Source organism: Molossus molossus, unplaced genomic scaffold (assembly GCF_014108415.1).
Source record: "Molossus molossus isolate mMolMol1 unplaced genomic scaffold, mMolMol1.p scaffold_m16_p_16, whole genome shotgun sequence".
NCBI lineage: Eukaryota > Metazoa > Chordata > Mammalia > Chiroptera > Molossidae > Molossus > Molossus molossus.
This window is the reverse complement of record NW_023425351.1, coordinates 9,629,632-9,644,720: the sequence shown is the minus strand read 5'-3', so window position 1 is coordinate 9,644,720 and position 15,089 is coordinate 9,629,632. Positions and strand designations below refer to the sequence as shown.

Below are 15,089 nucleotides of genomic sequence, written 5' to 3'. Positions count from 1 at the left end.
ATATTTCTTTTGCACCCTTCAGGACAAGCTTGGTGAAGCAAATAGAATTCAATTTCCGATCACAAGCCATCCCCTCTCCCAGAGCCACAGCTTCAAAAGAACAAGAGAAATTTGGAAAGGTACCATTTGATTATGCCAGCTTCGATGCACAGGTTTTCGGTAAACGCCCCCTCATACAAACAGGTCAAGGACAAAAAACACCACCATTTCTTGAACGTAAGCTTTGAATTCTAATGCTTATTCCAAAACAATGCATATTGTGTATGTGTGTGTTGGGGGATGAGGGGCATGTACTTAAATATGCTACTTACTGCCGGGAGGAGAGAAAATACACTGTACAGTGAAATAATATACACAATAATAAGTTGATCAGTGTTACTGATTTTACATGAAGTTATACTGAATATGGTGATTAGTTAATGAATTAGTTATTTTACAAATATGCTACTATTGTTGAGTCTAAATACAATAATTCTAAAGAAATATTTAATTCACATTTGCCTGGGATTGAGATTCATATATTAAAAATGGTAACAGCTATTATAAGAAAGTAATTTTGATCGATAATGTAATTGTGAAAATTTAATAGGTAAAATATTGAAGTACTACTTAAAACATGACTTAATTAACAGAAGTCTTCAGACTGAAAGTAGGAGAAAAAGTGAAAAGTCTAAGAAGAAACACAATTTAGGCATCAAGATTTTACAGGAAAAAAACAATGTGTGTAGCTATGGAGATATTTACCCCCAAATTTAAGAATTTATATAGAAACATTTAAAATGTGTTAACACTCTCTAATGTTAACACATCTAAATAGAAGGTGTATTCATAACTCAAAGATGTTATAACAATAAAACTTGGTGTTTTGACTGACATTATTTTTCAAGTTGTTTAGAGTTCTTGAGTACTTTAATGAAAGTGACATCGGCAATAGAGCCAGCAAGGATTTCTGCATTATAGTAAATTAATCATAAGGGAAGAAGCAAATAATTCCCCACTTTGAGGCCTCCATAGACCATAAATTTTGTGCACCATTCTACAATTCTGTGGAATCCCTTTGCTCCCACACCTCTTCCCCAAGACTGAGTGCTCTTAGAACACAGAGTCTGCTTCAGTCTGTGCTACTGATCTCCTCTTTCCAAGAACTGGAATTCTGTACAAAACCCAACAGTGGATACAAACAGACTTGAAAGGAGTCTGTCTGTCCATCAACAAGTAGATTACACTCCAAAAGATACTTTACCTATTCTTACCAAAAATAGCTTCCAGCAACCATGAATAACCACTGAAAACCCATTAGATTAAGAGGAAAAAAATCATAGACACACAGAGTATGTTTTGTATCTATCTATACAATTTTATGTACAGTTTCATACAGTTTTATTAAAAATATATAAAATATATACACATACATATATGTTTAATTCTGGTAAAGCTAGTTAATAAAAACAATCTATATACTCTATATAATATCAATATTGATTTAACAATGTGAAATATTCAGTGACATTTTTATATTTCCATGTAGGGATAACATATTTTTTGTTTTATAAAAAAATAATGATAAAACCTTTAAAATAAAAATATTTACAGCAAAATTAATAGCTAAATACTTTTATATAACCCCACATTAAATCTCGGGTGTTTCCCCCATAATCTTGAGTGATGTTTAAAAACACTCAGAGTGAAGAAAAATATGTATAATTCTATCTCTCAGCAATGCCTTAGTGTCCAAAACAGAAACTTGGCCTTGATATCTAAATTGCCTTTCTGTTCACCTTGAGAACATTTTTTCTGTCCTTTACTCATCGTACTCTACCTGAATATGCAAAATGCCAGCTCATTAAAGACTTCGCCATCTATTTAGTTCCATCTAGTTGGATGAAGAACAGCTTCTACTGGTTTAAGTACAAAGCAAACCTGTGTATCAAATAATAAAAATGCAATTCTATATCTAAATGTAACTTGTTTTGTGAAAACAAATACTGAAAGGATATTTTTTTTTTCTCTACTGGAATTACTGGCCCTCACACATACACAGTTTATAGATGGACAAGCCTTAAGCCCCTGTAGTCCCTGATGTGTATTTGTTAGTGTGGTTTATAATATAGAATTTTTGACACGAATGCTGCCAGTGCACCTGCCCCATAACATTAGCTATGGTGTTTTTGTCATAAGAAGTATAAGTAAAATAAAAAAAAATTAAGAGAATAGGCATTTTTTCCCAGCAATCACATAATTTGATCTGTGAACTTCTGTGAAAACCAATCTGAATAACCTTCATTTAATGTACCAGTGCATAATGGATCATGTTTTAATTTATTCTTCTCATATTTTAATGCAAGAAGTTATGTCTTTAAAACAAATCTATTTAATGACTAAAACCACGTACATGCAATTGCTAATCAAATCTCTTTTCAGCAGCGAAGCATTTTTCAAATCCAGGGAAATTTCCTAATCGACTGCCTAGTGCAGGCGCCCACACACAGAGCCCTTGCAGTGCCAGCTCTTATAGCTACGGTCAATGTAGTGAAGACACCCACATAGCAGCAGCTGCTGCCATCCTGAACCTTTCCACCCGCTGCAGGGAAGCTGCAGACATCCTCTCCAACAAACCACAGAGCCTGTATGCCAAGGTATGCCCGTCCAAGAGCCTGGAGGGTGGGCAGTGACTGAATCGTGAGAATGAATTGCCTTTCATGTTCCTAACCACGTTCACTACCATGCCCACTCCCACCCTACAGCATGCCCCCTCTTGTCTTAGGAAGAGGCTCGGAGGAGCATTGACAGGGCTGAGCTCGGTGGGTTCAAGGACGAGTGAGAGGGGCTGTTCTGGAAGGTGAGGTACCAAAGTCGGGGGAGAAGTGAACTATGGACACTGGTTGGGGGGATTTACAGCTTTCAAACTTATTTTTTGTTGGAGGAGTTTGGCCGACAAAGAGGATTGATTACCATTAAAATCGGTCTGAACAATGGCAGCTTTTTGCTGTCTACAAATTAAAGATAGTAGGAAATATACGATTAAACAGTGACTTGTGAAACCTTTGCACAATTGACTGGTGAAATTTCGTCGTGGCACATTATAGCTAGCTGTAGGCGCCTCACAGGATGCATCATGAAACTGGACACGTTCAATCCACAAGAGCTAGTTCAGGGGAATTGAGAGCTTAGGACATTCAAATCCAAAACCTAACTCTATGAAGTTTATGAAGATGCCACATTTCTGAAGCCTCTGGCGTTAATTATATTTCTCTAATAACCTCGCCTCTCCGACTAACGAGAAGTCCCCATCCATGTTTATGATACCTTGCTGAAAGCAAGAAACAGGTCCTCCATGTCCGCCTTTTGAGGAGGAAGGGTTGGTCAGGCTGCAGAGTGACAGTGATCCTCCCCAGAGGGAGGGTAGGACTGCGCCTGCCCTCAGCCGAGCCAGTGAGTCCTGTTTACCCAAAGGGCTCAGCAAAAATAAATCATTTTCCCACCTAGATGACTGAAAGCAGCTGAAATACAATGCACAGGCTTCCTTGGAGAAGAGATATTACCCCTGCTTCAAGTGAAAGATACCTTGGGTTAAACTCTAACCCCAAGACTCAGGAGATCAAAGGAAATAGCTCTCTTTTTGCCTTCACACTCAGCCCTGTGCCCAGCGTGGTCAGCTGCTCGGCTGCGCCCGCCAGGGCTTCAGGAGAGTGGGAACACGGTGCTATGGAGCATTTGACAGAAGAATCGGAATTAGCTTCTGGACAAATCTGAGCCAAGTAAACCCCAGGAAGAGTTGGTGGCCAAAAATCACTCAAAAATAATTTTTTTTTTAAAAAATGAGAATCTTAAACAAAGAAAAACACATCCTTTAAAAACATATAAAGAAAATACCAAGTAATCCAAATTCAAAGGAATCCAAATCAGAAAGTATTTACTTAAATAAATGATCTAGGGTACTTTAAATGAAACTTTAGTTATTTTTAAACCTGAACATTTTTTTTTCTTTTTAAAGGGATATTCTAATATGTAGCTAGTTGGAGAAATGCTAAATTATCTTTCTTCTTAGTGCTTTATTATTTGTTGGTATAGGCTGTTCTATGAAAACAAAATACCAATATTATAATGATTAGTGCTATTAAATCACTTGGGTAAATTATTCTAGGTTGAATGCTTTCCATTTGCACGTGTAGATATTTGTTTTGTTCCTCAGAATTCTGATTCTACCCTTAATGTGCTCTGTGTTCTATTAATTGATGAAGCCAAACAATGAATCAAAGATGACTAAAATCTGAGAGCATTTTCCCTTATCAATATATGTTCTTCTCTTTTTAAAACACATTTCTGGTCAGAAAGGTGCCTGTTAAATTGGCTTATTTCAAAAATTCAAATGATTGACTCCCTGTGTATGTTCTTATGCTTCTGTTGGGAGCACTCTGTGTGCCAGGGTTGCCCAGGGCACAGCTGTGGCTGCCCCGGGGACAGGAACTCTCCTGCAAGTGTGTGCCTCCCAACTGCCAGCCAAGTCTGAGCTGCGGAAGCCACATCACTGACGTGAGGATGAGGATGGCAGAGACAGCAAGTGCACAGATAGACTTATTTGACATAGTGGTTGTTAAAGCAGATTACACATGGCACCCAGCACGTCACTTTGTGCAGAATTCTTCTTCCAGGTGCACACTGGCACACAGCTCTAACAACTGGTAGAATTCTGTCCTTGTCGGATCCTGTTTTCTCCATATAGAAGAGAGCCTCATAAATTCCCGAAACCACAAAAAATAGTTATTGGGGGGGGGAGCCAAAGTAATTAACCCTAAAAATGGCCTCTAATCAAAGAGTGCCCATGTGGGCCGTTTCTATTGTCAGTGTTGAACTTTGCTCTGTGCCTTTCACTTAACACTGGATTAAGAATAAACAATCTTCCCCTTCACATTGAGCAGGAGCCTGATTCTCTTTCCACTATGATTTGTTTTTTCCTCCATGGTAAATTGTCTGTATGTTTATTTCTGATAGCAAAAATCCATAGATCTCTTGAGTTTCCAATTTAGAACAAAGAATGCAGACATGTACAGTTTTTCCTTTCTCTTGATTTCTGTAGCCAGTATTTTTGATGTACTAGAGGGACATTCTGGCAGATGGACTCTTAGGTATTCCAGCCAAAAGGTGTTTAAGTGCTGGACTGTTCAAGACCAAGTTAGATTTCATCACTGATCCTGCCTTCAAAAAGCTTGCAGACAAAGCAGGGCAAAATGGGTGTTGCAGGTAGAGGGCTGGGTTTCCAGAGGTAATGTTCCTCATGTCCAGGTGTGGCATGGGTGGCTTTGCAAAAATAATCTGATCAGAACTTGGGAAAAGCTCATTTCTTATTTTCCTGTCTCATCCAGCCTTTTCTTTTACATAATCAGCTTCTCCAAGTAGCTTAAAGAGCCCAATAAGAGAACAAAATTGCAGATTATGTTGTCACCCAGGCACAACATTTACAACCTTTGTAAAATCAAGCCTAAGGACACTAACCTTGAAATTGCCCTCATATTCACTTGTTGAGGCTAATACAGATTTTTTTTTTCATGCTATATGCAAGATCTCAACTGACTCCAACTTTAGCGGGTGATCGGAATTCATGATTTGCAAAATTTCTACTCTTAGGGAAGATAATAGAAGCAGAGGCTATTTGCAGAGTGGCCAGAGAGCTCTGAGTTCCTAACACTAAAAACAGTGAAGAATGGATAATGTGGGTATTCTGAAGTGTTCTCTTTCTGAAGTTTCTCAGCCTGAGCGGCTCTCTACCCAACACTAACACACTCCCCTCATCAGCCCCTTCCCCACGGTGCAATGAAGGTATCAGTACTAACATCACTGCCCAAACCCAAGTCCATTATAGCCTGAATGTAATCTTCAAAGGGATTATTCATTAAAATACAATCTGGCATGAATATAACACATCTATCCTGCCAAAAATTACCTGAATACGTTTTAAGTATCTCTTTGAGGAACCAAGTCAGGAGAAAAAAATAATGTCAATACTTAGTGGATATCATAATAGTTAAAGCTAATTTTGTCTGAGGTCTGAGCCCTCTTTTGATCTAGTTCGTACATTTGTTCTAAGATTTATATAATGTCCTTTATTTTATTTTGGAATTTGTATGAATTTGTAAAGCATCCATGGACCACAGCTTCAAACATTCCCCCTTTAGTCTGGTGACTGTTGCTGCTGCTACGAGCAGAGGATTCAGCCCGTGGGCAGCAGGCGTGGAGTGAGCATCCCGGCTCGTTGAGTTTGCCCAGTGCTTTCCTCTTGCCGTGAGAGGGGGCCAGGGCGGGGCAGAGGCACTCCCCATTCTTCCTCCCTCCCACCCTCACCCACAGAGGTAGAATCTCTCCACAGTCTATCTTTATCCCGGTCCCTGCGGCTTGCCAAGCATTCTGTTGTTTGTTTTGGTGCTCCCCCGTTCAGACAAAGTGGCATATGCACAGTGTGCCTTAAAAGAAAACAGAACACTGACACTTGCTTGAAATGTTTAAAGTTCAAAGTCTGTTTTGTGCTTGAACAAGGCCTAGAAACAACATGATATCACACCACCATTCTTGCTGCCTAATATCAGAAATAGCCTAGCAGCTCTCAGGATGGTTAGGATCCAAAAGCGGCCTTTTCAGTCACTTACTGTGTGTAAAATGTTATATGGGACTCGGGTCAAGGATCTCAAAGGACCAATTAATACATGTGTAGGGAAAATAGATACTTAATAAGTGACACTTTACCTATGTGTACAGTAGCATAGAAATATGTCCTTTTTTGGAATTCAAAGACCCAATCGAATTATTAGTAGTAGTAGTTGTCATTTATTGAATAACTATTATGTACCAGGCATTATAAACTAGCATTTTGCCCACATGAATCCATTTTAATCTTTCTAGAAATTCTGTCAAACAGATGTTATCTCTTTTTGCAGATGAAGAAACAGTAATACAGAGATATTAAATAATTTCTCCTAGTGGCACAGCTATAAATATTGAAACAGCAATTTGAATTCACACCTGATTCCCGTCTTATCTTTTTAAAGATCTTGTCATTGTGTGGACTGCTGGCCCACCAACGGTTTTCACTGACTGTGATCCAAGTCTCAGACAAAGATTTTTGGGAATTTTCATTTTAATTTTATACCTTATGGCAGATATTGATTCCTCCTTTGAAATCCATCATTCTATTTATATTGAGTACATTTCACAAGTTTATATTCTGAATTTAGTCATTTTAATACTCAATTATGATTTAGTAAGAATTAGATACTGTCTTTTTCCCCTTATTTTTAATACCCTGCCTGCTTCAGATAACTTTCAATCACAAAAGATGCTCCCAAAACTCCCTGCAGCAAGAATGAGAGAAGCTGAGTCCAGGGATGAAGACGAGGGGCCAATTCCAGTAGAAACCTAGGCTCAGGGACACTTGGCTTTTCGTGTCCTTTTAGCCAAGTCAGAAAGGAAAGGAGGAAGCATGACCAATCCTGTGTTAATAGAAAACTTGTCAAGTAAGGAAAACAATGTTGTCTTATCTAATAGTTTGAATACTACTCATTTTCATAATCAGATCATTTAAGGTAAAAATTACGATGTTGCTTTTTTAACTTCATCACCATCTTTAATGTGTGATAAAATTTTTGTTAAGACAATGCAATATTTTCATTTGCCTGGAAAATATTGGAGGAAATAGCCACAGGCCTGTCCTCTAAATAGAATTTTCTATATTTTCCACTTTTGTCCTTCTAAGGGAAACAAATACCTATCTATTTTTTCCCTACTTCTAAGTATAGTAGAAATGCCAGGTTGTTTCCTGCTTTTGATGATAGGTGATATGTCTTTTCCATGTTGCTACAAAGTCCTCATAATTATTATTTTACTGGTCGCGTAATGTGTCATTAAATAGATGTAGCATAATTACAGTAATCATTTATCTGTTGATGTACAATTGAGACACTTCTTTTATAGTACAGATAACAATTATAATGAATAATTATCTCAATTTTTGGTTTAGTAATTTATAACATTTATTAAATTACCTTTTACTACAAAATTTTTATATACATATAATAAGCTCCTTAGAGGCAGGGACAATATATTTTTTCAGTTTTCTTTTCCCCCCAAATACAGTTGCTTAAAAATATTAAGTGCTTTATCAGGATTTAATGAATACATACATACATACATACATGCATACACACATAAATCGTAGATAACATCTTTAACATGAAAGTGGCTGAAATGGATAGTCTTTGATATGCTCCTAAACTGGAAAGTACATAAATAATATTAGACCTGTGCCTACCCTCAAAATAAGTTCAAATTTAAATCAAATGATTAAAATAAGGATCCCAAATAGCACTGAGAAATTAGAATATTAGAAGTTGGGGCAGGGCTCCGTATCAGCTGAAGGGATATTCGTTCCTCCTCCTACGGCCTCCCCACTCACACTACGCCCCCACCCCTTTTCTATCCTGCCATTTGGAGTTTCAAACACTGGAGAGAAGTGATGTCTATTGATACTGCTCTGAATAAAAATCCATGCAGTAAATGTGTGATCCACCCATCTATGGACAGAAAGGGACCCTTCTCTGGTACTGTGTGTAATTGTTGAATGCATCTGTGTGCTCACTTACAGCCCATCTGTACCCCGTTACCCAAACATGCTCTTTCCCAGTCAAGTCAGGTGCTCGGAGCAGCCGGCTGGAGCTTGGGCTGTAGAAAAGTCTCTCTTTTAAACATTAGGAGTGATTTTTTTTTTTCAAGCAGCACATGATTGCTCAAGATGTATACTCATAACAACTCTAATATTTTTAAAATTTGCTATTTGGAACTTTTTTTCTGTAAAAACTAAAATATATATTAGTGTTGTCCTGGAATAATTGATATTTTTTAGCGAGATCAAATCTGCACTATTTATGGGTTTTGTACTATAAAACTCTGCAGCCCAGTCACATGCTCCCTTTTCCTCAGCCATCTGTCACGGGGCTCTGGAATGTTGTGTGAATGTTAGTTGTGCAGTCTTAACCCAAGTTTTTTGTTTTGTTTTGTTTTTGTGAAAAATGTCAGCAACTACGGTATTTAGCACTTTGCATTGGTTATTAAACTTGATTATTATAGATATGTTTTATTGCTGTAGTTACATATTAGCTATGAAGCCAATTGTTTTGATATGCTCATGACAGAATGCATTGTTATGTCATGGGGAGAGCACATGGCACGGATATGGTTAATATCTTGGATTTTTGTAACTAAGGTTTATTAATGCTGGTATAAAAATGTATTTGATATTGTGCAGATGGCATAAGATGTTGTGGTTACTAAGTTATTATCCCGGATAAGCTGTACTGTCAAATTCAGAGCTTAAAACTATCACAGGAGATTAAACTATTTACTAAAAAGGACAGAAAGATATGGCCAAAGCATCTTAGTACAAACATATTAGAAGTGTATTTACCTCCCACAAATACAATAAACTATATCTATCTCATAGGCTGAGAGACTGAAAGCAGGAACTTTGCAGGTAGAACAGGCAAACAGAAGAAGTTCTTTTATTTTCAATATCAGGGGCAAGCCGTGAGCAACCCGTGAGCCCGCTGCTGTGTGGCCCACTCCTGAGTGGCCGCCGAGGGGCCAGGTGGGGCTGCGGGGAGGTGAAGGCACAGTGGAAGCGGGCAATTAAAATAAATTCCCTGGGAAGCAACTGGCTACCACCCACGTTAGGCATCTTTCTAACATATTCAAGGGAGACCCCTGCTTTGTCGGTGTAAAGGAAAAAGAGTAGAGAAGTTGTTCAGAAGTTAAATGTGAGTTGACGGATGATGGTGAAAACGCCAGAACGATATTCATTTGACCCACTTAGGAAAATGACAAGCGTGTTCTTTCCAAATTCTGGGAGTTACTGCCTGGCAATGCTCACAATTTATGATGCCATAAAAAAACAGCCCAGAGCATGTACCTTGCAGAATATCCAGAACACACGGGCATGTGGACCTCAAAAACAAAACAAAGAAACCTTAGCCAGAGGTGTCCCAAAAGGAAATGTCATGAGGAGATTAGTTTCACGTCTTTTACTAAGTACCTGGAAAGCAATCACCTTTATTCTGAAGTTGTTACTGTCAAACTGAAACCCTGAGCTGTCAGGCGGGCAGCTGCTACCCCATGGCCCCCAGAATAAATTATGGTTTGCATGTCTGCCTGCCCCAACCTGCCCCCCACAGTTTAACAAAGCTTTTCTGGTTCAAGTAACCCAGGGTAAAATGCTGGTTTCATATTAATCTAATATTCCAATAAAAATTCTCTTCCAGCTGGTTATTTCTGCATATTTCTCATGTTAGATTAATATTGTGATTTGGGGAAGTGGAGTACTATTGTGCCTTTTTATAGAGTCAAGCATTAATGCTTTAAATGATGAATTGGGAGTGATAATTCTGCAAACTAGGAAAGAAGATTTAAAGCTAAACTTTTAAAAATGAGTAACAGGTTTAGCCAATACATTTGGTATTTGGAGCTTCTTATTTATATCAGGCTTACTCTGCGTAACCAGCAACATGAAGCTCGCTGATGGGGCCTCTTAAAAGTCTACCTAAGAATTGAACATTAATCAAAGCAAATCAGAAAGCTAGATTTGAAAATCAGATATGCTTACATAAAAGCTTGCATTTAAAATTATCCCTTAAAAGCCCCACATGGCTAGGCTCTAACTGCAAACTGCTTAAATGTTTTTCTGTTTCCTATGTATACCAGGGAGCCGAGATAGAAGTGGATGAAAATGGCACATTGGACTTAAGCATGAAAAAAAATCGAATCCCGGACAAAGCTGCACCCCTAACTTCCTCTAACACTTCTATTCCAACTCCTTCATCTTCCCCATTCAAAACAAGCAGCATTTTGGTCAATGCAGCGTTCTATCAGGCTCTCTGTGACCAAGAGGGTTGGGATGCTCCAATCAACTATAGCAAAACTCATGGGAAGACAGAGGAGGAGAAAGAGGTATCGTTTCAATATGTCAATAAATTTAAGATAGCATGATCAGAGAATATTATTAGCTTTTATTCCCTTAGATTATTTTTCACATTCCTGTTCAAATAACATACATCATTCTGTACCTTGTTTTATATTTTGGTAGAGTGATGATTATAAGTTTTAGAGGAAATTTATAAATGAATACAACTTTCCCTGTCACTTACCTAAATGATACGTTGTTATTGTGAATTTTATCCCCATTATGGCTACAACTGTGGGTACTGCACAAGAGACTACATAATCTATTCCTTCAGGTACAGCCACCTGTAAGGAACAATGTATCACTCAACACTGATACGCCAGCTTACAAATTCTTTCTGAACCAGAAAAAAGAAGATGAAATCAATTCAGGGACAAATAAGAATCATGTCAAATGTAATTCCTTGGTTTTGTGAAGGAGCTATGTTAGCAAACTGTGCAGTCGGCCTCCTGTATCCACAGTTTTCACATCCACAGATTCAACCAACTACAGCTTGAAAATATTCAGGGAAAAGTTATGTTGTTGCTGACATGTGCTATGTAGTTAAACCTATGATGATTGCGGGTATACTGAATATGTACAGACTTTTTTCCTTGTCATTATTCCCTAAACTATACAGTATCACAACTATTTACATTATATTTATATTCTATTAGGTATTATTAGTAATCTAGAGGTGATTTAAAGTATACAAGAGGATATGTGTAGGTTATATGCAAATACCATGCCATTTTATATAAGGGACTTGAGCATCCATGGATTTTGGTACTTGGGGGGGGGGGGTCCTGGAACCAGTACCCTGAAGATCCAGAGGGATGGCTGGGAAGAGTCATTGCTATGGTGCTGGATCACAAATGCTGGATGGCTGAGTTGTCTCAATCCCAAAGTCAAGAAGATGCATTCACGTATTTGGTTTTCTTGGAGGTGGTTTTACTCCTGAAAGCCAGATATTGTGACTGTGCAGGAATTCATGTAGCCTTCGTCCCCATAGTTTGAGCCACCTGGCTTGGCCTAATTAGCATGACTTAGTGTTGTTCATAAGGATTCATGGCCAGATCCCTCTGTGGTTTAGACTTTATATCACTGCAAATGTGACCCTGATTATTACAGTAAGTGATTCTCTTTTGTTTGTTTGGCAGGAAAGTTATTGATACTTGCCAGTTTATATGTTTAAAGAACTAAAATAGCCATTCTCTTTGGAAGTGTGCATCACCTTTCTCAGGTTTTTGATGTTCAGAGACTTTCGGGAAAGACTAACTTGATTTCAGCATATGCTTTAACATCTCAGAGCATAAGTCAACATAAACAGTAGTGATCGCAGATTGGGATGATCTCCCTCTCTCCTCTTCCTCCCCCCCCCCCTTTCCTTCCTGGAGCACACACTCACCAGCAGTAATCTCTGTGTCCGGGCAGTAAGATGGTCCTAAGGACGCAGTACCAAATAGGACATTCTTCCACCATGTGTGTCTCAGTCTAGTAAGAGAACCGACACACGACAAATAGCACTGACACATGGAGTGCAAGCGGGCACACAGGTGGACTGGAAGGAATGGCAAGTCTCTGTGGCATGGTTGGGGACCAAATCTTGGAGGAGCCCCCACAGGACCCAAGGTGCTCTGTGTCAACAGCACACACATCATCCCAGGAATGCAGAGGGAACTTTATACAGCAGCAGCAGCTCCTGGTTAGGTTCTGTCATGCTGGACTTACTCATCTTATTCTGCTTGGCTTTTAAAAAATGCATCTCAAGTATTGAGAGATGGTCTTAATATATCATAATCGTATTTTAGAAGATCGGTTTCTTAAAATAATATATATTTGACTTTAATAAATATAAAACTGACACACGTAGGGAATAAAAAACTGGTTTAGCTCAGCAATGACCACAAACTGGCAAACATGTTCCTTCCACCACAGGCCCTCCTGCCACTTCAGGCTTGTGCACAAGAACAGAAGTCACACCTAGCTTCTATCTATTTTTATAACCCAGAAATCTGTTGATATTTATGTTAACTGATCAAGCACAAGCACAATTGGGGTGGGGGTCAATGGGGGAAAAGGGCACACATCTGTAATATTTTCAACAATCAAGATAAATTTTTTTGAAAGGTTTGTTGATTCAGTCCCACTTCATACAAGTCAGCTTTAGAAAAGAGGGGAGGTACCTCCAGTTCACGAGCCTGCTTGGTCTCCAGACAGTTGATTGCTGATGGGATTGTGGCCTTTCCCACCATTAATAGGAATCCTAATCCAAGTTACAAGATCTGTTGATGGGGGTTCAGTAGAAGTCATATATCATGTGAAGGACAGTGCTTTGCAAAGTAAGCATAACTGCATTCTTATTCTTGGATGAATCCTGCTAGGATGAAACCCACCATGTTTGAAAGCGTCTTAAGGCCATGTGCAGGGTGGGACTTAGGCTTTCTGTCCTCATCCTTGTGACCATGGTGTAAATGGACTATGGTCATTTCCCCAGACATCTTTCCATTCATACAGAGTCAGACAAACAGATCCAGTCTTGAGTCATAATGAAGCAAACTTCAGACAAGTGGGCTCTCATTTGCATTTAGGGTCTTGTGTTTGGCATTGGTTATAATTCTGCGCCCTCAGCAACAATGTCAACTATGTACCTTTTATATGCTGAGAAACTCTATCCATTTGGGGGGGCTAGTGAGTACCCCATGGACCTCCTTGGCTACACTTCTTATCACTAGGTCAGAAAATGAGACCTTATAACAATAGTTTGTCTTTACTTTCCAATCTCTATTTTTTGAAAATTCTAAAAAATATCTGAATTCACCTTGGCAGCCTTATGAATTCAGCAACAGTATGTTCTTATCTAATGCTTATATATCTATGACCATGTTTTATTTTCTGGAAAATTCATGGGGGGAAATGGATTTGTTTAGATTAGATTCCTACTCTTTCTAGAATGGCTTACTTACTTCAGGTCTGATAGTACAGACTTTTATTTCTACAGTTTGCAACCTAAATAATCTAAAATATGGAATTTAGAAAGTATGTGGAAACTCAATGTCATTCGTGATAAAGAACTTGAAGATACTAAGTGAGCTCTTGGAGTCAAGAGCTTGCCCTAGGTTTGAGATGACAAAATATTTTTTAAGCTTAATGCTTATTGCCACAGTATCTTGCATGAGTGACTTGTTGCTTGTGGAAGCCACAGCCAATGGGAACAGGCACAGGAAAGAGTGCTTCTGGATCCCTGTACCCCCGAGTACATTTCCTCACCTTTTGTTCTGTGTTCCTCTAGCCATGACAAGGTAATCAACTAGTAGAGAGTATTTTTCACGTCCTGTTCTGAATCTTGAAGATGAAAAGGTATTATTTTGAAAAGGTAGATTGCAATCAATGTCCTCATTGCAAAGGTAACAGAGGGAAACCATGTTCAGTAAAAATAAAGATAAGGGATCTTTATACTGAGATCTTTATACAGAGAAGCAGGATTGTTATAAAAAATTTAGAAGAGAAAATTGAGGTGCAAAGGAGTAAAGATGTTGATCCTTGGTTGTGCAGTCATTAAGTAGTCATTTAGGGAGCCTGGGCTTCCCTAAAGCAAAGACAAAGGAGAAGAGGGAAAATAGAGAGGAAACAAAAGAGAAAAAAACTCACCAAATGGAGACAACTAGAGAATATTGAAAAAAAAAATTAGCAAGGAAAAAAAAAAATAGAATAATGAAGAAACAGTACATGGCAAGTTTGGTGGAGGCAACAGTGGTCTATGTGCTTCTCAGAACAGCAGGCTCCATCTACAGGATGTGACCACACAAGCAAGGAACTGGTCCTGCTTGTCATTTCCAATGGCCTTTCCTGGGATGGCTGCACATGGCCCAGGTGATACTCTGAGCACTGGCTTGCAGTCTGTTCCTGCTCCCACACCTCCATCCCTCCCATTGCTACCTCCACCATGTCCCCATCCCCCACCCCACATGACACATATACATGTACACACATGCAACCAGAAATTGAGCAGTTATTTCTAATTCATTGTTATCTGGCTCATATGCACAACAGTTGCTTAATTTTGGTGGTAATTTTCAGAAAATATTGTCAGCCTCTCTCAGTGAAATAA

At 38.7% G+C, this 15,089-nt stretch overlaps 1 protein-coding gene across 1 annotated transcript in view; it reads left to right on the top strand.

Moving 5' to 3' along the window:
- The window catches only part of ST18 (ST18 C2H2C-type zinc finger transcription factor), a 118,802-nt gene that overhangs the window by 67,429 nt on the left and 36,284 nt on the right, over positions 1–15,089 (top strand). Inside the window, exons 12-14 of the mRNA XM_036264100.1 lie at positions 23–216; positions 2,425–2,636; positions 10,741–10,986. Coding sequence (XP_036119993.1) covers positions 23–216; positions 2,425–2,636; positions 10,741–10,986 — 652 coding nt within the window. The remainder of the gene's footprint in view (positions 1–22; positions 217–2,424; positions 2,637–10,740; positions 10,987–15,089) is intronic.